The sequence below is a fragment of the Dipodomys merriami genome, unplaced genomic scaffold (assembly GCF_024711535.1).
Source record: "Dipodomys merriami isolate MVZ:Mamm:240054 unplaced genomic scaffold, mDipMer1.0.p SCAF_1, whole genome shotgun sequence".
NCBI classification, from domain to species: domain Eukaryota; kingdom Metazoa; phylum Chordata; class Mammalia; order Rodentia; family Heteromyidae; genus Dipodomys; species Dipodomys merriami.
This window is the reverse complement of record NW_027202270.1, coordinates 45,498,123-45,524,681: the sequence shown is the minus strand read 5'-3', so window position 1 is coordinate 45,524,681 and position 26,559 is coordinate 45,498,123. Positions and strand designations below refer to the sequence as shown.

At 38.0% G+C, this 26,559-nt stretch overlaps 1 protein-coding gene across 2 annotated transcripts in view; it reads left to right on the top strand.

Moving 5' to 3' along the window:
• The window catches only part of Ubr3 (ubiquitin protein ligase E3 component n-recognin 3), a 193,049-nt gene that overhangs the window by 101,563 nt on the left and 64,927 nt on the right, over positions 1 to 26,559 (top strand). For both annotated transcript variants that reach the window (XM_070021309.1, XM_070021318.1), the window contains exons 22-27: positions 7,894 to 8,067; positions 10,072 to 10,532; positions 12,568 to 12,656; positions 17,242 to 17,391; positions 22,655 to 22,788; positions 25,776 to 25,886. In XM_070021309.1, coding sequence (XP_069877410.1) covers positions 7,894 to 8,067; positions 10,072 to 10,532; positions 12,568 to 12,656; positions 17,242 to 17,391; positions 22,655 to 22,788; positions 25,776 to 25,886 — 1,119 coding nt within the window. The remainder of the gene's footprint in view (positions 1 to 7,893; positions 8,068 to 10,071; positions 10,533 to 12,567; positions 12,657 to 17,241; positions 17,392 to 22,654; positions 22,789 to 25,775; positions 25,887 to 26,559) is intronic.

Genomic DNA, 26,559 nt, shown 5'->3' with positions numbered 1-26,559 from the left:
TGGTGTGTTGGGTTTGGGAGGGATTAGTTTCTTGAGTTCCCTGTATATACAGGATGTTAACCCCTTGTCTGATATATTGCTGGTAAATATTTTTTCCCAATTAGTTGGTTGTCTTTCTAGCTTGGTTGCGATAGCTTTATCTGTGCAGAAGCTTTTTATTTTAAGGTAGTCCCATTTGTCGAGTCTCTCTCCAATTTGTTGTGACCCTGGGACTCTGTTCAGGAAGTTCCTTCCTGTGCCTATTAGTTCAAGTGTCTCTCCTACTCTGTCCTGCAGTAGTTTCAGAGATTCAGGTTTAATGTTAAGGTCTTTAATCCATTTTGAGTTGATGTTGGTGCATGGTGATAGGCTGGGGTCCACTTTTAGTTTTCTGCATGTGGCTGCCCAGTTTTCCCAGCACCAGCGGTTGAAGAGGCTGTGTTTCTTCCATTGTATGTCTTTGGCTCCTTTGTCGAATATTAGCTGGCTGTAGGCCTGTGGATTTATTTCTGGATCTTCTATTCTGTTCCATTGGTCTTCGGGTCTGTTTTTGTGCCAGTACCATGCTGTCTTTGTTATTATAGCTCTGTAGTAGAGTTTGAAGTTCGGCATGGATAGCCCTCCCATATTGTCTTTATCCCCTAGAATTGTTTTGGCTATTCTAGGTCTTTTGTTGTTCCATATGAATTTTTGGACTGTTTTCTGTATTTCAGTGATGTACGTCATTGGGATTTTAATAGGAATTGCGTTGAATTTGTATATTAGTTTTGGAAGTATTACCATCTTTACTATATTAAGTCGGCCTATCCAGGAGCATGGGAGGTCTTTCCATTTCCTAGTGTCTTCTGCAATTTCTTTCTTTAACTTTTTATAGTTCTCATTAAATAGTTCTTTTACATCTTTGGTTAGGTTAATTCCTAAATATTTTATTTTTCGGGAGGTTATTGTGAATGGGGTTGCTCCCTTTATTTCCCTCTCTTCCTGTACATTATCAGTGTATAGGAAGGCAACTGATTTTTGTGGGTTTATTTTGTATCCTGCTATTTTGCCAAAGTGATTTATGATTTCTAAGAGTTTGGGGATGGAGTTTTTGGGATCGTGGAGGTATAGTATCATGTCGTCTGCAAAAAGGGATAGTTTAACTTCTTCTTTTCCTATGAGGATCCCTTTAATGTCTTTTTCTTGCCTTATTGCCCTGGCTAAGGGTTCTAGGACTATATTGAAGAGGAGTGGAGACAGTGGGCATCCTTGCCTTGTTCCTGATTTTAGGAGAATTGGTTGTAGCTTTTCCCCATTAAGTATAATATTGGCTATTGGTCTGTCATAAATGGCTTTTATTGTTTTTAGAAATGTTCCTTCTATTCCTATTTTCTCCAGAGCTTTTAGCATGAATGAATGTTGAATTTTGTCAAAGGCCTTTTCTGCATCTGTAGCGATAATCATGTGATTCTTGACCTTGGCTCTGTTGATATGTTGGATTACATTTATTGACTTACGTATGTTAAACCATCCCTGTGTCTCTGGGATGAAGCCTACCTGGTCATAGTGAATTATTTTTTTTATGTGTTTCTGGATTCTGTTAGCTAGAATCTTGTTAAGGATCTTTGCATCTGTGTTCATCAAGGAGATTGGCCTGTAATTCTCCTTTTTGGTTGGGTCTTTGCCTGGTTTGGGGATGAGTGTGATATTGGCTTCGTAGAATGAGTTTGGGATAGCTCCTTCCTTCTCTGTTTCTCTGAAGAGCTTGAGGAGTATGGGTATTAGTTCTTGTTTAAAGGTCTTATAGAATTCTGCTGTGAATCCATCTGGTCCTGGGCTTTTTTTTGTTGGAAGACTTTTGATAGCTTCCTGTATCTCATTATAGGATATTGGCTTATTTAATTGGTTAACTTCTTCTTTGCTCAGTTTGGGCAACTTGTATTTCTCTAAAAATGCATCCATTTCTGCCCGATTTTCTTCCTTTAGAGAGTATAGCTTTTGAAAGTAGTCTGTTAGAATTGTTTGGATATCTTGGGTACGTGTGGTGATGTTTCCCGTGGCATCCCTAATCCTATTAATATGGGTTTCCTCTCTTCTTTTTTTAATTAATCTAGCCAATGGGCCATCAATTTTGTTTATTTTTTCAAAGAACCAGCTTTTTGTTTGGTTTATTTTGGTTATGGTTTTCTGATTTTCTAATTGGTTAATCTCTGCTTTTAATTTGGTTATCTGGCTTCTTCTAGTAGCTTTAGGTTCCATTTTTTCCTGTTTTTCTAGCTGTTTTAATTGCAACATGAGATTATTTACTTGGTCTGTCTCCATTCTCTTGATGTGGGCACTGAGGGCAATAAATTTGCCCCTCAGGACTGCTTTTGCTGTGTCCCACAAGTTTCTTTGTGAGGTGTTTTCATTTTCATTGAGTTGTAGGAAATGCTTTATTTCTTCTCTGATCTCTTCTGTTATCCAGGCATTGTTAAGGAGTGTGCTGTTCAATTTCCATGTATTGGAGAAATTTCTGCGGTATGCTTTGTTATTGAGAGCTAGCTTGATTCCACTGTGGTCAGATAGGATACAGGGGATTATGTCGATCCCTTTGTATTTGCTTAAGTTCCTTGCATGAACTATGATATGGTCTATTTTGGAGAAAGTTCCATGAGCTGCTGAGAAGAATGTGTACTGTGTTGTTTTAGGGTGAAATACTCGGTAGATGTCAGTTAATTCCGCTTGCAGTATGGCCTCTCTTAATTCGGTAGCTTCTTTGCCAATCCTCTGGTTGGTAGACCTGTCCTTTGGTGAGAGTGGTGTGTTAAAGTCTCCTAGTATTATCGTATTGGGATCTATTTTATTCTGTAAGTTTGAGAGCATTTGTTTGACATATCTGGGTGCACCAATATTTGGGGCATATAAGTTGATGATGGTTATATCCTCCTCTTGGATTGTTCCCTTTATTAATATGTAGTGTCCGTCCTTGTCTTTCTGTACTGATTTTAATGAAAAGTTTATTTTGTCAGATATCAGGATAGCTACACCTGCTTTCTTACTGGGGGCGTTTGATTGGTAGATCCTTTTCCACCCCTTCACTCTGAGTTTGTTTGTATGTTTGGCTGAGAGGTGGGTCTCCTGAAGGCAACAGATGGATGGGTCTTGTTTTCTTATCCAGTCCTCAGTTCGTTTTCTTTTAATTGGCGAATTCAGCCCATTTATATTAAGAGAAAGTATAGAGAGATGCATTGTTGTCCCTGCCATTCCGTTTTCCTAAGTTTTTCTTTTTTCCTTTCCTCCTGTGCTTGCTCAGTTAGACTTTGAGTAACGCCTGTTTGGGGCAGGCCCCAGTTCCTGGCTGCTTTCTTCAGGTTGTGTCCCCCCTCTTAGAATTCTTTGTAATGCTGGCTTAATGTTTATGAATTCATTTAGTTTTTCTTTGCTATTAAAAGTTTTCAGTTCTCCATCAAATGTGAATGCTAGCTTTGCCGGGTAGATCAGTCTGGGTTGGCAGTTATTGGCTCTCAGGGCTCGTATGGTGCTTTCCCAGGCTTTTCTTGCATTCATTGTTTGTGTGGAGAGATCTGCAGTAATTCTTATTTTTTTCCCATTGTAGTATAGCTCCTTCTTCATTTTTGCTGCATGCAGGATTGTTTCCTTATTATTCAGATCTATCATTTTTACTATAATGTGTCTAGAAGTGTTTCTCCTGGGGTCTTGCTTGTTGGGTGTTCGATAAGCTTTTGTGATGTAGTTAAGATGGTCGTTTTTGAGGTGGGGAAAATTTTCATTGATTATCTTGTTAAATAGGTGTTGCATTCCCTTGCTCTGGAATTCCTCACCTTCGTCCACTCCAATTATGCGAAGGTTAAATTTTTTAGCATTATCTGCTTGCTCTTGAATATCCCTTTGGTTTAATTTGAGTAATTTTTCCATATCTGTCACTTTTTGGTCCAGTTGGTGTATTCTGTCTTCTGTATCTGACACTCGACCTTCCATTTCATTCACTCTGTTGACAGTGGCTTCTATTGTGGTTTGCATGGAGGAAATGGATCCCTTTATGGATTCAATGTTGGTTCTCAGAGTACTGATCTCACCTCTCAATGAGGTATGCATTACCTCTAATTTGGCGTTTATCTCACTTCTTATTGAGGTTTGTGCAGCTTCTATTTTTGCATGCATCTCTTGTTTGATACCCTGTATCTCTTTGGATAGTTCATCCTTGTGCTCTTTCAATTTCTGATAAATTTCTCGCTTTATTTCTTGAGTCATTGCCTCCAGCAACCCTTGGAAGTAGCCTTTGTCTTCCATTCCTGCTTTGCTCCCACTGGGGCTCTCCCCTGTGTGGCTGCTGGCTTTTGAGGTGAGCTTGCTGTCCTGGGTGGTAGTAAACCTTGTGATTTTTCTCTGTGATTTTCGCATGGAGGTTCAGGAGACTGCTCTTCAATTTTGTTTTGGTGTGTCTGTCTTTGCTTGGTTGCTGATTCTGTATTGGTAGAGAGAGTCTGTGCCTGATCTGGGTTCTGTTGGGAGCCTATTTCCAGCTGCTATTCTGACTTACTTAGGATTCTCAGCTCTCTGCTGTAGATTGCTGACAGTTCCCGCCTTTGGAAGGGTTGAGCAGCCTAGACTGCTTGTGTTTGCTCCTACGGGTGCTCTTGTGAAGAACAGATGCTCTGGATGCACTCTCCCAAATGCTGGAGTCTGCTATGGGCTCCTGATGTGTTTTTGTTTATTTGTTTTGGGCTGGTTGTGGGCTTGAACTCTAGGTTTGGGTGCTGTCCCTCAGCTTTTTCAGCTCAAGGCTGGCACCCTACCGTTTGAGCCACAGCACCACTTCTGACCCTTTTTGCTTTTGTGATGCTGAGGAATCAGATGCAGGGCCTCATACATCCAAGACTATCACTCTATTGCTGAGCCGCCTTAACAGTCTGAGCTCCTGCTTACTATCAGGTGCTGGCAGCCTGTGTTGCCCAATTCCCAGTCTAGGGTATATGGGTGGAGTTTTGGTGGGGTTTGGGCTTCTCTTGTCCTGGGCCTCCAGGTCTTTTGTTGTCACAGGCGTGCTTCCCGGGGGAGGGGGGAGTGTTGTTTCCTGGTTTTCTCCCCTCTGTTGAGGCGTATGCTCAGCTTTTTACTTCAATTGGGAGGAGTTGGTTGTGTTGTTCAGGCGCCGGATCCCCGGGCTTGGTTCCGGCCCCAGCCTGGAGCGCGCTTGTTAGGCCTGTGCTGATGTGTATACCCCCTAGGTTATACAGCCTGGGGGACACAGTTCAAATTTCTTCTACTGTTGGTAGTCTTGACCCAGGGGCGCTGTTCCTGGCTTGGGCATTTAAGCTCCCTTCCAGGGGTGCTCTTGCTCTAGCCTGGCCAGCTGAGTGTGCTCCACGGGCTGGTGGAGCTCTCAAACAGTTCCCAGTTTTAGTGGGTCCTGTGGTCCGGGTGCTGGGGTAGGGAGTCTAGGTCAGGGTCTGGGGATTCCCTCCAGCTCTGGTCTCCCTTGAGGGATACACTTCCCCTGTGGGGTACTCACCCTGGAGCTGGTTGTTTCTGTGTGGTGTAGGTCGTCAGTTGTTGTTGCAATCCGGGCTGGGTTGGGCGGTGGTGGCTCTGTGTGATTCTTTTCTGTCCCTGCCTCTGTCGAAGCTGTTGGGTCAAGAGTGTCCACGCTCCCGCAGCTTCTTCTCGGTACCTCTGGGGCCCAAGTGACCCCGCCGGGTTGTTGCGATCGTGATCGGGCGGGCGGGTGGTCTGCAGACAGGACCCTTTGTCGCGCCGAGCCGCTTTGGCGGGATGGAACCTCTCTGCTCGGGTGGAGAGTGCTGGATCATTGCAATCGCGATCAGGCGGGCCGGGTGGTCTGCCGCAGGTCCTTTTGTCACTCTGCTGATGCCGAGCGGCTTTGGCGGGATGGAGCCTCTCTGCTCGGGTGGAGAGTGAGGGGTGGGGGTGGGATCCTCGTGGAGACTCCCGGCTGGTAGGTTTCTCTGTTCCTGGCGATCTGCTGTTCTGCAAACCAGTACCTGATGTTCTGAAAGTGGCCCCCTGTGTCTCTGCTGTTTCTCTGGGGCTCCCACAGCCCCCGCCGGGCCGGCTGGCCGGCGGCTTGGCGCGCTGCCGCGCGGCCAGTAAAGGTTGGGGGAGGGGTCTTCGCTTTTCTCTGTTTTGAAATTCTTTTCCTCTTTCTTTTTTGTTATTCTCCGCCTCTGGTTTTTCTCTGAGTGTTCGTCTTTTTGTTGTTGTCGGTCTCTTGGGGAGATTAAGCGTTGGAACTCGAACTCTCTTTTTGGTTGGAGAGAGCTGTGGCGTTTCCCTACTGCCCCGTCGCCATCTTGGTCCTGATGGTTAATGCATTTTTTACTGTTAAAATAAGAACACTGCTGGTAAATAATGATTAAGATAATAGTGTAGAAATTGTATTACTTTCATTCGTGCTTTTTTTAGTAACACATTCTTTCTGAAAACATTTTAAAGTAATGGAATAAATGTTATGGGAGAATGCTTACTTAAGAATACAAGTTGTTGCTGGGTGCTGGTGGCTCATGCCTGTCTGTAATCCTAGCTATTCAGGAGGCTGAGATCTGAGGATTAGAGTTCGAAGCCAGCCCAGGCAGAAAAGTCCCTGAGAGTCTTCTCTCCAATAAACTACTCAGAAAAAGCTGGAAGTGATGCTGTGGCTTAATTGGTAGAGTGCTAGCCTTGAGCACAAAGAGGCTCAGGGACAGTGCCCAGACTCTGAGTCTAAGCCCCAGGACTGTCAAAGCAAACAAAAAAAAACCCAAAAAAAACCTCACACAAGTTGCTGATGTACTTCAGGGCTTTACAAGTGTTATTTCCAAAAAGCACTTGTTACAAATTAGTTTTACAAGTGTAAGTTTCTTCTCATCCCAAAACACAAAGTGTAAAGGGAAAATAGGCAGTACTTGTTAGTCTATGTTGAGTCAACATATATTCTTTCTTAGATAGTAAAAGCTTATTAAGATTCCTTCAAGATTTGGTGCCAGCCTATGTAGATAAATCCTAGATTCTCTCTCTCTCTCTCTCTCTCTCTCTCTCTCTCTCTCTCTCTCTCTCTCTCTCTCTCTCTCTCTCTCTCTCCTCTCTCTCTCTCTCTCTCTCTCCCCCCCCCTCTCTCTCTCTCTCTCTCTCTCTCTCTCTCTCTCTCTCTCTCTGTCTCTGTCTGTCTGTCTGTCTGTCTGTCTGTCTGTCTGTCTGTCTGTCTGTCTGTCTGTCTCTCTCTCTCTCTCTCTCTTCCCCTGTTCCAGCACTGGGGTTGAACTCAGGGCTTCAGGCTCTTACTTTTTTTGTTCATAGCTGGTGCTGTACCACTTGAACCTCACTTCCATTTCCAGCTTTTTGCTAGTTAATTGCTAGTTAATCTCACAGATTTCTGTGATCCTCAGATCTTAGCCTCCTGATTAGGTAGGGTTACAGGTATGAGCCACCAGTGCCTTCTCCAATAAACTCTTTATTTTTAATTAACTTGAAAAAAGTTGGAAGTTGGGACATGTCCAAGTGGTAGAGAACCACCCATAAGTAAAAAATCTGAGCAAGTATAAGAGGCTGTCAGGCTTCAGGGTCAGCACCGAAAAAAAGAAAAAAAATTTCTTCAAGACCAAATCTTATTTGTAGTTGATTTTTTTCCGACTTACTTTGTTCATTAATTTGAAGTGGCACTATTTAACCATGATTATTACTAATGGCCAGTGGTATCTTGTAATGTCCAGTATTTCCAGATTGAAAATGGTATTTTTCATGTGTATGCTAATTCCAGAGAATTTAGCTATATTACTATTGAAAACCTATTTATTTTTGAATTTGGTTATTTTATTTATCCATTTTATAATTAATGGGTGAGACTATTTAGGACTATGGCAGGCTTGTTAATTTTCCATTGAACCTCAGGCCTGATAGGACAAACTTTCATATTTATTTATTTTTTAAATGTTTTAGGTGACAGTAGGGGGACCAGAACGTTGTCATGACAGTTGGTTCCCTGGCAGTAACTTAGTATCAAATATGCGACACTTTATAAACTATGTTAGAGTGAGAGTTCCAGACACTGCTCCGGAAGTGAAGAGAGACTCACCTGCAACTACTAGCTCTGAGAGCTTGGGTTCTCTACAAGTAAGTACAAAAGTGAGGGGAGAAGAAAAAAATAAAAAGGAAAACCATCATGTTGAGATACATTGTTTATATCACCAGATACCTAAAAGAAAAAAAAATGTGATTATGGATAACTAAAAACTGTCTTTTATTTCCTCTGATATATCTAAGCAACTTCTGCCTCACCAGTCTTTATCCTTTAATCTGTCAGAGTTCACGACGGCCTAGAGTTCTTCAAAGAGAGGTAGATGTGTATGATGTTTGCATTAATGCAATATGGCTTTAACTGAAACTGGGAAAAACACTTTGAAGTATTTTGTGTGTGTGTGTGTGTGTGTGTGTGTGTGTGTGTGCATTTGATTAATGTTGTTAAAATAAGTTTCCTTATTTTCAGTTTTTTTTATGTCAATGAGATGATTTAAGTTTAATTTTAAAAGAAAGTTTATATTATTGACCCCAAAAATAACACTGAGAATTTAATAGCGCATTTTTCTTACTAGTGTTAGAGATATTTTATAGGCAGAACATTTGGTCTTGTAACAGTATTACTAACATCTTATAAATAATTTCCTAAATCAATAATTTAATTGCTGGCAGCATGCCCATTTAAAAAAGGTTTTTTTTTTTTTGCTTATATGGCAATTAATTAACTTTTATACAGTATGTGTATAAAAACTTAGGCTAGTGTTTTTAGACTTATTTTGTGAAATAGCTCTCTCATTGCATGTAGCTTAATTTTAAAAAGTAGAAATGAAAATCTTGAATTGACATGCTAAATAATTACATGCTTTGATTTCTACAAACTAGATTTTTGTGAGTAGACATAATTGAATTGACATTTCTCATAATACATTCTATATGTAGAGAACTCTTTTTTAAAATGTAATTTGGTTGTGAATATAGTAAAGAGTTTTAATTAAAAGCCTGCAGCTTTTGTCAGAGGTAGCTTTTACCCCTAATGCTATACTGTATTAAAATAAACAACAACAAATGAAATACATTAAACTGACTCATATTAAGATGATTTCTAAAAGCGCTAATGCAGTTAAACTGTTTTATAGCAAAAAGACTGTTTATAAGATAAATTATTGAGAAAAATAATTAAAACTACTTACATCACAAATCAGTGATATTCAGACAAATATATTTGCTATTTTATCCATACATTTCAATTTAATAACTTTGTTAGAAGTAATTTTAAACTTTTTTTTTTTTTTTTGCCAGTCTTGGGGCTTGTCCCTGGGCTTTTGTTTGCTCAAGGTTCTATCACTTGAGTTATAGTGCTACTTCTGTTTTTTTCTGTGATTAATTGGAAATAAGAGTCTCAGGGATTTTCCTGCCTGGGCTGGCTTCGAACCACAGTCCTCAGATCTCAGCCTCCTGAGTAGTGAGGATTAAATGTGTGAGCCACCAGTACCTGGCAATTTTAAACTTTTGAAGTTATTTAAGAGAAATTAATTACCAGTTCAGATTCATTAACATAAACATTTAAGAAATTAGTCTGTTTTCTTAACTGGAAACTGGCAGTCTTTTAGAAATTAGTAAAGGGTTTTCATAGTTTTCTTGATGACTAGTAACTAGTACAGGTATTCTCTTTTAAACTGAGGAGAAATTTAGTTTATGATTTCCCTTTCACATGGCTAGAAGTATTGCTTACACTTTGTATTTTTTCTCTGGTAGAAAAGTGCAGGGGATTTAGAAAGAGATTTTATTACTGATAGTCTCCTTTTCCTTATTACTTTTTCCAGATTGAGTGGCTAAGTCTGTTTGAGAAAGAGAAGTGAAGGGACAGATTAATTTGAAGAGCAAATCTATTGAATAAACCTTTGGGTGAAACTTTGAGATTCCCTTTGCAAAATTTAGTGACATGTATGTTTAGTTTTAGAATTTATATTGAATAACTCTCTCTCTCTCTCTCTCTCTCTCTCTCCCTCTCTCTCTCTCTCTTTCTCTCTCTCTCCCTCTCCCTCCCCTCTTTCTCTCTCTCATTGTCTCCCTCTCCTTTCTCATTTTTTTCACTGGTAGAATTCTGGCACAGCTCAAGTTTTCAGCTTAGTAGCAGAACGTAGAAAGAAATTTCAGGAGATTATCAATCGCAGTAGCAGTGAAGCAAATCAGGTGGTTCGTCCCAAAACTTCAAATAAATGGTCTGCTCCTGGTTCAACTCCCCAGTTAACAACAGCCATTTTGGAAATAAAGGAAAGCATATTGTCTTTGTTAATTAAACTTCATCACAAACTCTCAGGGAAACAGAACTCCTACTATCCTCCTTGGCTTGATGACATAGAGATTTTAATCCAACCGGAATTTCCTAAATACAGTCATGGAGATGGTATAACTGCAGTAGAAAGAATTTTGCTGAAAGCTGCATTGCAAAGCAGAATGAATAAACGCATCATTGAAGAGATATGTAGAAAAGTAACACCTCCTGTACCACCCAAAAAAATTACTGCAGCAGAGAAGAAAACTCTGGACAAGGAGGAAAGGTAATTTTGAAAAGAGTTTTAAAAATTCATAGTACAGTTGAAGATTTGATTTGTTTCCTGTTTTGGTCATCTAAGCATAATCAGCTAGATATTTTAGCAGCAATAATCATGACTGATTAGTTTATATGTATTATAAATGGAATTGATTAGATTGCTTAAACATGTATTATGATGAGTTCCTTTAAACTTGTAGGCTTCTTCAGAAAAAATTACTCCTATTATTATTACTGTAGGGGACTTTATAATTTTGTTATTTAAACAAAATGATCAACTCAACTTTAAGGTAAAATAGAAAAAGAAATATTTAAAATATTTCCTAAGATAACTCAATTTTTAAAATTTCTTTAAAAATATTATATGATTACTAATTAAAAGGAGTGTTTTTAGACATTGCCTTACTTATGCTACTAGCTTTTGGACTTTTGAGTTGCTTCTAATTTGTCGATTAATGCTCAAACTTATAAACCTTTCTACTCATCTTTGACTTTCATTCTTTGAATGTTTATTTTGTGAGTGGGATTTTTATGTAATTGCTATAACATGGTATGACTCTTAGAACACATTGCTTGCTCAGAGTTATATTAGAATTGTAGTGTTGTACATTGTCACTATTTTCCAGTAGCTTTGTTGCCATTGTGTATCTTTGCTAGTCATAAATGACCTAGTTGTCAATCCTTTGGGTTTAGTTTATAAAGCAATAATATACCTTCTAATTTATGTACATAATAAAAGACAAGAATATTAATTTTTTCCAATGAGATTCAAGACTGTTATTGCTAATTCCTCTAAGGTTATACATAATATTAGTTGTTTAAATTTCTCTTAAAGATGTCTCCATAAGCAACAATTATATGGTAAAGGTACATGCTTGCCCTATGTAGAATCTAAAGAAAGCATCTTAATATTGTTGTAAGAGATGTTGACTTTTGACATCTTAGAGTCATATAAGTGAAACCATACATCTTTTCTTTTTGGTGGGGGCGGTGAGGGAAGGCTGGTCCTAGAGCTTGAATTCAGAAGCTGGGTGCTGCCCCTGAACTTTTGCACTCTATCATTTAAGTCACAACTCTGCTTCTGGCTTTTTGGTGGTTAATTGGAGATAGAGTCTTACACATTTCACTTTCCTATAAGGGCTAGCTTTGAACCATGATCCTTAGATCTCAGCCTCCTGAGTAGCGAGCCACTGGTGCCCCGCCATAAATAATTTTTAACATGTTGTCTAGATGACTATTGTGAGTGGTATGAGTAATAGATTATTTAATAGTTTGAAGTATATTTTAGAGTATTTCCTGAAGTAATTTTATCTTCTTAGTTACTTTGATATAAGTAAACACTGGTAGTAATGGGTTGAATGATTGGTGGAAGCCAACCTAAAATGGATTTTTTTCTATGATCTCCCCATTCATTGAACACCAGCCAGGCTCTTTAGGGATGTTAGAGCTATGCCTAATGATAGACTCCCTGACCTTGAACATACCTTAGATAGTTGTAATAATAACAACTTAAATGTCTTTACCTTCAGCATAATATTGAAAAGTGATAAGACATTTTTAGTTCTCAAGTACCAGACATTTATGAGAAACCTAATCTTAGGATAAAAACAAATATGATTATTTTTACCTTTAGATTTTGTTTGTATCTAAACATTGTACCTTAAAAAAAAGCACATAATTTATTGTTAATTATCTCTTTACTTAAATTTAGCCCCTTGGTGAAAAAGACTATTTTTATTCTTGTTGCCATCTGACACATACTTAATAAACTTAATAAGTTATTGTTTCACACTTTAAAAATAAATATTGGCTTTTATTTCACTTGTTAAAAGAGGAGTTTGAAACCTTTAGGAAGCTTTAGAACCTTTTCAATGATAGTCATATCCTTGAACTATTGATGATATGTATAAGAAATTGAACAAATTATAAAAATAATTTGTTTTCTATTGTATGTTTAGGCTTTCCTATATTATTTCCTATTGAAAGAAAAGATTAGTTTTAAGCATATCTGGCAGTTACAACTTTATTTCTGTTTAATCTAGGCGACAGAAGGCTAGAGAGAGGCAGCAGAAATTGCTTGCAGAGTTTGCTTCACGACAGAAAAGCTTTATGGAAACTGCAATGGATGTTGGTAAGTCAAAAAGTTTTTAGTCTATAAGTACAATTATAGTTATTACTGTAGGGATAGTGAAATTTTGTCTTTCACCAATGTTAAACATTATGGACAGATTATTTCATGTCTTTATATGAGGACTAGAGCAATGAGGATTAGGCTTGGAGATGTGGCTTACTGATAAAGAGCATTCATTTCCTTGGCAAGCCTGAGTACCAAAAAACAAAAGAAAGAGATCAGATTTTTTTAAAAATAAAATTTTATTGTTAAGGTGGTGTACAGAGGGGTTACAGTTATATAAATTAGGTAATGACTACATTTCTTTTTGAACAGTCTTTTATTTTCTCCCACTTTTTCTCCCTCCCTATCCTCCTTCCTTGCAAGTCGTATGGTTCATTTCTAAAAACATAGTGTGTAGACACTAGACACCAGTGACACTGCTGAATTTGTTCACCCTGTGTCCCCTATTTTTGTGCTTCTCCTTCCCCTTCCCAAATCAGATAAACTTATATACAAGACAAAGGGTACCGAAATAAAAAACAGTGACAAAAGGGAATAAACTGAAGGAAAGAAAGAAAAAAAAAGTAACTGCAAATAGTACAATAAAAAACCTCTTGCTTGCAGTTCTTGGAGTTCATTGTGATAAGCATCATTTTATTTGATCTTATGCACATAACTATTGAGCCTTTTTGATCCTCTTCTAAAGGAGACCTCGTGTCTCATTAGTCTAACTCAAGATCAGATCTTTATTATAGAAACTCCATTCTGTTATTGAGTAGCAATGTTCCTTAGGAAGAGCTTCCTGATGATAGCAATATAGTATTCCTTACTCTCTTTTCTTCTATTAAAAACAATTCATTATTTTTTTGAGGTTTATTAATACATACTTGCTTACTCATTTTGACCTTTTTCTGTGACATAATAGTTTTTAAATCCTTTAGTGGTTCCTTTTTCTGCTACACCTTCAGTAGTTGTAAAAAATCAGATGGACTTTTGGATTTGTTCTCATTTTTACAGTGAGATGGAATGCTGTTTTCTTGTGAGATAGTACATTGGTTATGAATAACTTAAAAATGTGTAATTATCAATGTATCTTGTTTTTATCAATTAATGGACCTTACTGTGACATTTTCTTTTTCTTTTTTCCTTTTTTTGTCGGTCGTGGGGCTTGCACTCAGGGCCTTGTTGCTGTCCCTAAGCTCTTTTGCTCAAGGCTAGTGCTCTATCACTTTGGGCCACAGCTCCACTTCCAGTTTTTGAGTGGTAAATTGGAGATTAAGAGTCTGGAACTTAGCCGGGCGCTGGTGGCTCACGCCTGTAATCCTAGCTACTCAGGAGGCTGAGATCTGAGGATCGCGGTTCAAAGCCAACCCGGGCAGGAAAGACTGCGAGACTCCTATCTCCAATAAACCACCAGAAAACCGGAAGTGGCGCTGTAGCTCAAGTGGTAGAGCGCTCGCCTTGAGCTGAAGAGCTGAGGGACAGTGCCCAGGCCCAGAGTTCAAGCCCCACGACCGACCAAAAAAAAAAAAAAAAAAAAAAAAGAGTCTGGAACTTTTATGTTCAGTCTGGCTTTGAATCATGACCCTCAGATCTCAGCCTCCTGAGTAGGATTGTAGGTGTGAGAGTGCCAATGCTGGTGTCTGGCTATTGTGACATTAGCATACATGCATATATTGGCTTCCCTCCCTGTCTTTTCCTACTCTCTGGAGATTGAACTCAATCTAAAGGTCTCTGAATGGCAAATGTTTACCATTTGAGTCACATACCTGCTGCTTTTGTTGTTATTTGCTTTGCAAATTGGTTTGGGCTGGCCTCAGACAGCAATCTTTCTCCTCCTGAGTAGCTGGATTATAGTAGAATACCATCATGTTTGCTATAATACTGGTTTTTTTTTTTTTTTTTTCCTGTGCCTGGCTTATAGCTCTGTAATTTGTGTTGTTGTTGTTGGTTATGGGGCTTGAATTCTGGGCCTGGGTGCTGTCCCTCAGCTCTTCAGCTCAAGGCTAGCACTCTACCCCTTGAGCCATAGCATCACTCATTTTCAGAGTGCTTTATTGGAGATAAGAGTTTCATGGACTTTCCTGCCTGCGTTGGCTTTGAACTGCGATCCTCAGATCTCAGCCTCCTGAGTAGCTAGGATTACAGGTGTGAGCCACCAGCATCTGGCTTGTAATGTATTTTTAAAAATAATATTTTATTGTAAAGGTTATGTACAGAGGGGTTAGTGTTATATAAGGTAATGAGTACATTTCTTGTCGAATCGTGTTACCCCCTCCCTCATTTTCTCCCACTTTCCCCACCCCAAATCCTCTTTCCCCAAGTTGTAAAGTTCCAACATAGTGTCTTGTGAGTATGGCTGTTGAATTAGTTCACCCTTTGTCCTTTGTCTCACCATTTTATTATTCCTCTTCCTGAAAGTATCCATCCTGGCCATCCCAGGGGACCATGTGGAAGTAGGCATGCATAGGAGAAAGACTATTGTAAGGTTTATTAGAGGGACCCCAAAGCTCTCCCAGTAGAGGGAGCAATATGGTGTCTGCCCCTATCAGGTGGTATCTCTGGGGCTAGTGGTGAGGTACTCTGCAATGAGCAGGTAGGTTGGGGTGGAGGGTAGAAGTGGCCAGCCATCTTGGTGGGAACTCTAAGGCAGGGAGGAGCTCAGGTCTGGGTGGAGCTGGGGCTACATGCTACCCTGGGAGAGTTAGTCCGAGTGGCTCAGGAACTGAGGTGGGAAGAATCCCTACACTTCCCTTCCCCAAATCAGATAAACGTATATACAAGACACATGCTACCAAAATCAAAAGCAGTGACAACGGGCTAAACCAAAGGAAAAAGAATGAAAGAAAAAAAAATGAAATAACACAGCACCTTAAAAGAGTGAGAACCTCTTGTTTCCGTATCTTGGAGTTCATTTTGATTAGCATCATTTTATATCTAAGAATTGCGGTTCAATGCCAACCTGGTCAGGAAATTCCTCATGAGACTCTTATCTCCAACTAACCACCAGAAAACCAGAGTAATTTTCATTTGAATCTTAGCTCAGATCTCAGTCTTCTGAGTGGTCAGGGTTACAGGCATGAGCCACTAGTGCCTGTAATAATCATTCTAATAAATATTAGATAGATGTATTTATCTGCGTGAAATTTTCATAATAGCATTAAAATTTGACATATTTTCTTTTTTCTTTCTTTTTTTGTTTGTTGCTGGTTGTAGGGCTTGAACTCTGGGCTTGGGCACTGTCCCTCAGCTCTTCAGCTCAAGGGTAGTGCTCTACCACTTGAGCTACAGTATCATTTCAAGTTTTCTGGTGGATAATTGGAGATAAGAGTCTCATGGACTTTCCTGCCTGGGCTGGCTTTGAACTTTGAGCCTCAGATCTCAGCCTCCTGAGTATCTAGGATTATAGGTGTGAGCCACTGGCGCCTGGCCCAAAATTTGACATATTTTCTACTTCTACATATTTGCTTAGTTATATATACTCTTCCTCTCTCTGGCAATACAAGGGTTTGTAGAACCATTCTCAAGTGGCTCTCTTTATGTCCTGGCCAATATGGACTATGATTCTCCTAGTAGCTGAAATGCCAGACATACACTATGATTCTAGACATTAATTGAGATAGAGGGGTCTCCCCTCTGTTTTATTTATTTGTTTTTCTTTTGCCTGGGCTGGCGTAGAGCAATAATTCCCTCATTTTTGCCTCCCAAGTAGCTAGGATAACAGGCTTGAGCTATTGTACTTAAATGTCTCGTAATGTACTTCTGCTTCCTATATCTTCTCATTTTCCTGTACTCATTTCTTTGCCAGTAAGCAGCAGCACTGATATTCATGAGTTTCTGCAAATGATATCATGATTTCTGCAAATCATTACTGTCTCAACATTTTATTTCTTCTTGTTAATGCCATATCACAGAAAGTTATTTTTTCAATAGTCCTATGTTATTGATATGTTAATTGTAATATATAATCTTTCCTTAAATAAACAAATAGGGAACTTCTTTTCTGAAACATAATTTAGAAATAAAATTGGGAGCAAGGAAGAAATAGTGTTCCCTCTTTTAGCTTCTATTACATGCTATCATTTCTTCCTATGAGTTGACATCATATTCTAAATTTTCTTAGATGCCTTTCTTGTCTTTCCTTAAAATGTTATTTAAAATATTTTCTTCTTTTAATACAAATGTCTTGTTTTGATATCAATTTTATATGTGAATGATCAGTAGAGATATGTTTAATCATATATTATTTAAAGTTTTTATTGTATCAACTCAATATTTTTTCATGTGTCAGTCCTGGGGCTTGAATTCAGGGCCTGGGTACTGTACTTTGAGAAATTTTTACTCAAAGCTAGCCAGCTCCACTTACTAGAGTATCAACTCTTTTAACATTTTTTTTTTTGGTTTAACTTTATCTGATTAAACATGTTACTTGAACAAGACTTTTTAAAAATAGTTTTATTACTATGTGCCTTTATTAATATTGAAGTTAAAATTATTTGAAGTGATTTTTTTGAGGGGGGCTATGTTTTTTTGGGGGGGTATCTTTACCAAAGAAGGATTTTGCTTCTTTAGGAATTAAGAGTAAATATTTTTTCCCTCTCAGATTCTCCTGATAATGATATTCCTATGGAGATCACTACTGCAGAACCACAAGTTTCTGAGGTAGTATATGACTGTGTTATTTGTGGACAGAGTGGTCCTTCTTCTGAAGACCGACCTACAGGATTGGTTGTACTGTTACAAGCATCTTCAGGTAATCCCAGGTCATCTTTCAATGGGAACATTTGAGAGAGATAGTCTATATATAACAGATGAATAATATCCATGTTAATTGAATGTTGTACATTTTTTCTAGTTATAATTATAGTTATTAGATCAAAGTAGCAAAAATTAAGGAATTTTTGCTACTTTGATCTAATAACTATAATTTAGTTTATCTTATTCTCTGGAACATGAGTATTGGAAAAAGGCCTTTGGCTATAGCCAAAGAGATCCTGTTATATATTACACAGGTTTTTGTTTTTTTCTTTCTTTTTTTTTTTTTTTGGGTCCAGTCGTGGGGCCTGAACTCTGGGCCTGGGCGCTGTCCCTCAGCTCTTCAACTCAAGGCTAGCGCTCTACCACTTGAGCCACAGCGCCACTTCCGGCTTTTTTTCTTTTTGGTTATATGGTGCTGAGGAGTCGAACCCAGGGCCTCATGCATGCAAGGCAAGCGCTCTACCACTGAGCCACCTTCCCAGCCCTTTTTTCTTTTTTTTTTTTAAAGTGTGATGGCATATTGCCAGTTCTAGGTGACAATTAAAGGAGTTCAGCTTTCTTTGTAATTTAATGGTTTTTAAAATCCAGAAGCTTCTTTTTTGTTATTTTTATTTTATTTAATTAATTAATTTATTTTTTTGGGTCTGGTCGTGGGGCCTGAACTCTGGGCCTGGGTGCTGTCCCTCAGCTCTTCAGCTCAAGGCTAGCGCTCTACCACTTGAGCCACAATGCTACTTCCAGTTTTTTTTTTTTGGTTATGTGGTGCTGAGGAATCGAACCCAGGGCCTCAGGCATGCAAGACAAGTGCTGTACCACTGAGCCATCTTCCCAGCCCCTTTATTTTATTTTTTGATAGTACTAAGGCTTGAATTCACAGGCTTGGACTTGCTAGGCAAATCTCTTCAAATCTCTTGGAAACTTCTTAAATCCATAAATATTATCAGTTTAAATGTCTTAATTATGTATTGTGTTTTCAGTCACTTTGTGTTTTTCAGACTTTGTTTCTGGAGCTATTAAAAACAGTAATCCTTAAAATAGTTTGTCTATTGATTTCGGTCTGTCATTGAGAAAATAAAAATTTATCTGAGTGTTTTGTTTATTCTAACTCTGACATATTTTGAAGTAGTGATAATTTCAATAGTTTTGGTGGATTTAATCTTTTTTATTTTGGGTTATCTTATGATTTCTACTTATAGCTTTGTGCTTGCTAGGCAGGCACTCTACCACTTGAGCGATGTTTCAGGCCTATTTGCTTTTCTTATTTTGCTTTAACTCATGTTTTGGTTGGGTCAGCCTGGACCATGGTCCTTCTATTCACACTTCCTGTATAACTAGGATAAAAGACATGTTTCTTTGCCCTTTGCTTTTTATTAGTTCAGATAAAGGGAGGGTATCTTTCATACTTTTTGCCTGAGCTGTCTTTGAACTCAGATCCCCCAGGTAACTAGGATTACAGGTGTGAATCACTAAGTATACTTTCCTTTTTTTTTTGGTTTTAAAGCAGGAGTTTACATGGAGAAATTAAATCTTGGAAGAACTGAATATATTTTTAAATGAAATATCAAGACAAGGACAAACATTCAGATAAAAACATAAAAGGGAAAGTGTGGAGGGTGGAATGGAGCTGTAAAGGAGCAAGATTTTTATGTTACTGAAAATAACTGTTCATTCAAACTTGACTGCTACAAAATACAAGATTTGTAATTCCTAGGGTAACTAGTAAAGCAAAACAAAGTAAAACAAAAATAAGAGCAATAGTCCCAACAAAGACCAAGGTGAAAAACAAAAAAAGTCCATTAAAAAAAAGAATTGAGCTAAGTGCCGGTGGCTCATACCTGTAATTCTAGCTACTTAGGAGGTTGAGAGCTGAGGAACAAGTTTCAGAGCCAGCTCTGGAAGAGTCTGTGAGAATCTTATCTCCAGTTAACCACCAGAAAGGCCAGAAGTGGGAGTGATAGCTCAAGTGGTAAGTGCTTGCCTTGAGCACAAAAGCTCAGGGGCAGCACCCAGGTCCTGAGCTCAAGCCCCAGAACTGTCACCCTCCCCCCCCAAAAAAAAAATAGAGAGGGAAATAAACATGGTACATTGGAAAATTTAGTTAATTGCAAAAGAAGACAGTAATGGATGATAATGGATGAATTAAGGAACACACAGGAAGCAAGTACCAAAATGACAGAATTAAATAATTAATTCAAGTAATTCCTTGAAATTTAATGTATTGTCTATGGAAAAAACAGAGACTTAACAGAGCAGAGAAAAATGTGATCGTACTATATGCTATGTACAAGAAATTAACTTTAGATCTAAAAGTGCAACCTCTTGCAAAGGTTGAATATGATATTCTATGTGACAAAAACCCAGAGAAAGCTAGAGTAGCTATACTAATATCAGTTAAGCTTTTGATTAAAAATTGTTATAAGAGATCAAGCAAGACTTTGCATATTGATAAATGGGTCAAACTGTTGAGAAAATATGTGAACCAAATATGTGAAGCAAAAATTGACAATGTTGCAGGGAGTAGAGTAATAGATCCACAGTAATAGTTGGAGACTTAACTGTATAGAACAGACAAAAGATCAACATGGAAATGGAACAATTGAGCAACACAGATTTATGTAGAAAGTCGAGTAACAGAAGCATAGGTATTTTTGTCAATTACAAATGGAACATTCTCCCAGACAGACAATATGTTAGGCCATAAAGCAGTCTCAATAAAGAAGTTTCAGATCATTCATTGACTACCATAGAATAGGAAGAATACAATAGGAAAACCAGAAAATTCATAAATATGTGAAATGGGATAACATTCTTTTGTTAAATACCAGTGGGCACAAGAATACAAGTAAATTAAAACTACTTAGCTATAAAGGAAATACAGCATACTAAAAATAAAACAAGGAAAATTAATCGCTACTAATGTTTACATTACATTAATGTTTACATTACAATAAACTTAACTTTACATTTTAAGGAGCTAAAAGGAAGCTAGTCAGTTTGGTGTAAGTCTGTAACCCCTGCTACTCAGGAAGCAGAGGCAGGATGATCATCACTTTAAGGTTAGCTTGAGTAAAGTTAGAGACCTTTTCTCAAAATCAAAATTTAAGCAAAAGGGCTGGGGATGTGGCTCAAGTAGCAAGACCCTGGGTCCTCAAATAAAAATGAGGGGAGCAGACAAGGGAGTCTTAATCTCAAAGAGGGAATGGAATAATAAATATTAAAACATAAACAGTACAATTAATAAAACCAAAGGTTGGTGCCTTGAAAACTTTAAACTAAACTAGAAAATGAAAGTGGGACAGTATTGTAGACCTTACAGAAATGAAAAAGTAAACTATGAACAAATTTTTGTTGAAAATTTAGATGAACTAGCTAAAATAAATGTTTTCCTAGAAACTTATAAACTGCCAAAGAAGAAATAGAACATAAGACACTGCTACAACAGGCAAAGAGATTGAATCAGGATAAAAACAACAAAAAGTCTAAGTGAAGAAAAGTTCAGGATCAGATAGCTTCATGGATGAAATCCATTGTTATTTAAAGATTTAGCACTGATTTTTCTCAAACTGGTCCAAAAAATTGCACTGACCAAAGCCTTCTATGAGGGTAGCATTATCTGATACCAAAGCCAGAGAATGACCAGCATCTTAAGAACTTGCTGTGTTGGCACATTCCTATAGTCCCAGCTACTCAGGAGGTGGAGGTGGGAAGATCATAGTTGGAGGCTAGGTTAGTCTGGTGGACAAAAACACAAGAACCTTTGAAGAATAACAATTGTCCAGGTGAAATGGCATCCCTAAATATTCTTAGAACAAGGACATTGATTTAAATAATTACAGAATCATAAATCAATAAATTTAATATTGATAACATCTAATAACCTAGCTATATTAAGATTGTTCCAATTGTACAAATAATTGGTTTTGTGCATTTTATTTGACAAATAATAATTGCATATATTTGTGGAGTAAATTGTGATGTTTTGATATATATGCAAATTGCAGAATGAGTAATGAGTAAATTAAGCTAATCAACATGAAGGTGAGAACCAGCAATATTTTTTGTAGCAGGTATTTCTTTTCTTGATTCTAGATGCATAAAGGTCATGTGTTACTTTTAGTTGTCATTTCTTTTTTGGTCCTTTCCTTTGTTCATTTGTTCATGTTGATCCTGGGGCTTGACATGGTCAGAGTGCTGTCCCTGACCTTTTTTTCACTCAAGGCTGCTCTACCACTTTCAGCCACAGCTCCACTTCAGCTTTTTGGTAGTTAATAGGAGATTATAGTGTCATAGATTTTCCTGTCTTGGCTGACCTCAGATCTGAGGGTCTTGAGTAGTTAGAATTACAGGTGTGAGTCACTGGTGCCCAGCTTGGTCTTATTTAGTTTAGGCCAGTCTCTCAAGCCTCTTTTTAAGCTTTAAAGAGCTCAGGTTGGTTGTTCTATATAAAGTATCTGAACATCTAGATTTATATTTATCTTATTAAATTCAGATTGACAATTTTTGACAGTTGTTACTTAGCTATGTTCTTTTCCATAGTACCACATTAGGAGCCTGATATACATGAGTTTGTTCCATTCTTTTATTTATTTGCTCATCATGGGGTTTGAACTCTGTGCCTGGGTGATACCCCTGAGCTGTTCAGCTCAAGGCTAGTGCTTTACCACTTGAGCCACAGCGCCACTTCTGGTTTTCTGATGGTTAATTGGAAATAAGAGTCTCATGGATTTTTCCTGCCTGCTGGCTTTGAACCTACATCCTCAGATCTCAGCCTCCTGAGTAGGTAGGAGTACAGGTATGAGCGACCAGTGCCTGACTTAGTTTGTCACATTCTTGTTGATGTTAGTCAAGTTTGATCACTTCAGTAATTGGATAGATAATTCTATTATTATTATTCTATATGATGCTCAATCTGAACTTCCCCAGGTTTCCTGAAACCATCTTTTCAGTGTTTGAACATTTCCTTGGTTTTATCTTACCTTAAGCTATTCTCCAACTCTGGACTCATCTTTTTCTCTAAGGATCTCTGCTTCTTTTTTTGTGAAAACAGCTTACTTAGAAATGATGTATGTTGATATTGGGAGAGTCATAGCTTTTAGACTTCTTACTGATCACAGACTTAGAAAATCACATATCCATCCTGAGTTTAAACTCAGATTTAAGAGTGTTTTTTTTAAAAAAGTAAACATTGATATGTTTGGGATTTCACTTACTTTATATGTTGTTATTTAATGAGTTTTTTGCCTCTGCTGTTAATATAGTTTTGGGGCAGTGCCGTGACAATGTTGAGCCAAAAAAGCTGCCAATTTCTGAAGAGGAGCAGATTTATCCTTGGGACACATGTGCAGCAGTTCATGATGTGCGGCTTTCATTATTGCAGCGTTATTTTAAAGATGTAAGTGCATAAAATATTTAGATGGTATATGAATACTTTATGAAGATTTTTGTTTCCTTTTACTTTCATGTAAAAATAGACAATAGAATTTCATACTTCCAAAGTATAAAGAAGGCATAGATTTTTCTTCTCTGAATACTTGTGAGCTTTGTAGATTTTTTTTTCCATCTCTGTGTATCTAGAAGCTCTAGCAACCAGAACTATCTCAAAGCTTTGAAGATAAGCTTATTTGTTTAATAACACCAGTATTAACTTCTTTTTAAAAATTGCAATATGTTTCAGTGATAGAGTACCTGCCCTGAATTCAAATGATAAACTGCCAAAAACAGAAAAAAAGAAAATTTCTGCATGTAGTAGGAATGTAGCATGTATGAGGAAATGAGTTTGAATTTCATCATTGAAAAGCATAAAGATCACTCCATTAATTTTGGTATTTTCAAATAGGGTGAAGTTTTTTTTTAATATAATAACAGCTTAAAATAAGAATATTTTGGGGGCTGGGAAGGTGGCTCAGTGGTAGAGCGCTTGCCTTGCATGCCTGAGGCCCTGGGTTCGATTCCCCAGCACCACATAAGCAAAAAGAAAAAAAGCTGGAAGTGGCGCTGTGGCTCAAGTGGTAGAGTGCTAGCCTTGAGTTGAAGAGCTGAGGGACAGTGCCCAGGCCCAGAGTTCAGGCCCCACGACCGGACCCCTTCCCCCCCACACCCCCCCCCAAAAAAAAGAATATTTTGGGTGAACTATATGAGATGGATTGTTTTTGTTAATTTCTAAATAGAGTTTTTTTTTTTGTTGTTGTTTGGCTTGTAGTTTGCTAGGCTTTTTGTTTTTGTTTTTGCTTTTTTGGTTGTGGGGGCTGAACTCTGGGCCTGGGCCTGGGCCTGGGCCTGGGCACTGTGTAGCTTTTTAGCTCAAGGCTAGCACTCTACCACTTGAGCTACAGCATCTCTTCTGGCTTTTTCTGCTTATGTGGGGCTGAGGAATTGAATCTAGGGCCTCATGCATGTGAGGCAAGAACTGAGCCACCTTTCTAGCCCTACTTAGGTTTTTATGCATGTAAAAATGGATCTTCTTTGGTAACCTTCAAATATTTCATCATGTAACTGTTACTGTATTAGACCTTGTGCCTTATATTGCTCTGATCTGCCCATTTCTTTATTACAAACCCTAAAGGATGAATTAAAGTTCAGGTCCAAACACTGTTTTGCCTGATAAAAATTTCAGGACCGAGATTTTGAAAAGTCTAATACTTGTTAAGTTGATAACAGAGTTGGAAACTAATATTGTGGTATGAAGATAAGGGTTGGCATATAATGACTCCTAGTTTTCTGATTTGGTAACTAAATCCATATGAAAATTTTAAATGTAGAAAAATTAAAAGATTCCTAAAGAAGATAACAGGATCTTTGTTTTTTTCTTTTGGCAGTACTGGAATTTGAACTCAGGGCATTACTTTAGTTATTTTTTCAGCTAGGTCCTCATGTTATTTTTTGTTTAGGCTAGCCTGGGCTGTAATGTTTCCCACATCGCTGAGATAACTGGCTATGCCATCATGCTCAGCATTTTTTGTTGAGATGGGGTCTTTCTAACTTTTTTTTTTTAAAAGTCTAGTTGATTTTGAATTGTGATCTTCCCAATTTTTACCTTCTGAATAGCTAGAATTGTAGGCCTGAACCACCACATTTGACAGACAAGTTTTTGACATAATGATTGTATTTACTATGAGGGATGTTAGCTGTATATTTCTGGTTGGTAACCAAGTATATGTATATAACACAAGAGAATTTCAGAGTAACTAAATTTTTGGGTTAAATTCATGAGAATAGTTTTAATGGAAGAGATTAGCATTGAATATAGAACCTTGAGGAACTGAAGGGTCAGGTAAAGAAAGAACAGTCTTAGTAGGAGGATAAGAAAAACAGAGATGAAGCCGGGCGCTAGTGGCTCATGCCTGTAATCCTAGCTACTCAGGAGGCTGAGATCTGAGGATCATGGTTCAAAGCCAGCCCGAGCAGGAAAGTCTGTAAAACTCTTATCTCCAATAAACCACTAGAAAACCAGAAGTGGCGTTGTAGCTCAAGTGGTAGAGCACTGGCCTTGAGCTGAAGAGCTGAGGGACAGCGCTCAGGCCCAGAGTTCAAGCCCCACAACCAAAAAAAAAGAAAAACAGAGATGAAAAAAATCAAGAGAGTAGCATTATGGAAGCCAGTGGGAAATTGTCATTTCAAGAAGGAAGTTGTTAGAGCCAGGCACTGGTGGCTCATGCCTGTAATTCTAGCTACTAAGGAGGCTGAGATCTGAGGATCTCCATTCAAAGCCAGTCTGGGCAGGAAAGTCTGAGAGACTCTTTATCTCAAACCACCAGAAGACTGGAAGTGGTGCTGTCGCTCAAGTGGTAGATCTCTTGCCTTGAGCTGAAGAGCTTAGGGACAGTGCCCAGGCCCAGAGTTCAAGCCCCATGACTGACCTAAGAAAAGAAAAAAGAGGAAGTTGTTAATGTTATATTACAGAGAGATTAAGTATAATAAGACCATATAAAATAACAACAATATAGGTTTTGCCAAACCTTGATATTGCGGTCGTATATTTTACGGTGTGGACAAAGTCTAGTCCATGATATTTATTCCCTTTTACTATGAGAATAGATATTTGAGAGGTAAAACTTCATTTTGTTCAGAATTTAAGGAGATTGCTTAGAGCTGTTTAGCCATACGCAAACTACAAACTCCACATTAGTATGGCATTATGAAATAGTGCAGAGGTTTATGTGGATTTAATTATGCTTATATGTTTTTAAAACCAATCATCTTACCCAGGCTTGGCTCATACCTATAATCCTAGCACTTGCAAGGCAGAGGCCGGAGGATCTTGAATTCCAGGCTGTCTGGCTACATAATGAATTGAAGGGCAGTCTGGACTTGCAGAGTAAGATTCTGTCTGGAAAAAAAAAAAAAAAGAAAAAATTAATTGATTTTTTTTTTTTTTTAAAGAGTTCTTGTCTTTTGGCAGTATCAATTGGATGGGAAGGAGGTGTTTATGTACAAACCTGTGGCCATACATTACATATAGATTGTCATAAATCATACATGGAATCCTTACGGGTAAGTTGATTGGGAAAACTTTTAAAGGTATTCATATATTTTCATTTTTAAAATACTTTTCCAACATATATATCCAACTGAGGACTTTTCATATGTATATTTTAGCAACTGACTTTTAAAGCTAGAGTTTAGACTTTGGTACTCTAATTCTGAAATATTAAGCTTTCATACCCCACTATATTATCTTGTTATGATGATTCTTTAACCTCTTATTTGTACTATAATTAGCATTTTCTAACTGTTTGCATTTTCCCTAGCTCATTAGCTTTTCCTTAACCCCACTTAATTACTTGTACTTGTTCTACCTTTATTCCCAGTTATTTTGTCTCCCTCCTTTGATATACAGCTGGTCCTGCTAGAAAAATCGTAAAACTCAGTGAGCTGTTAGCATCACAAATTTGTGATTTCCCTCTAACATTAACTTAGACTGGGGTCATGAGCTATAAATACACTTATTGATTCATGTATCTGGTTTGATTAGTTCCCAGTCCTGTTGTTCTTAGCAGTGATTCTATACCATTGCCTCCTTGATTCCAGACTCTTTTCTCTCAGCAGATCCTAGCGTTTATGCCAATTAGAAAATGGTGTCTCTACCACACACTCTTTGATTCCTACTTGGCTTTTTCTCCCTTCTTTTTTTTTTCATTTCCTAATAAATGACTGCATTTTAATC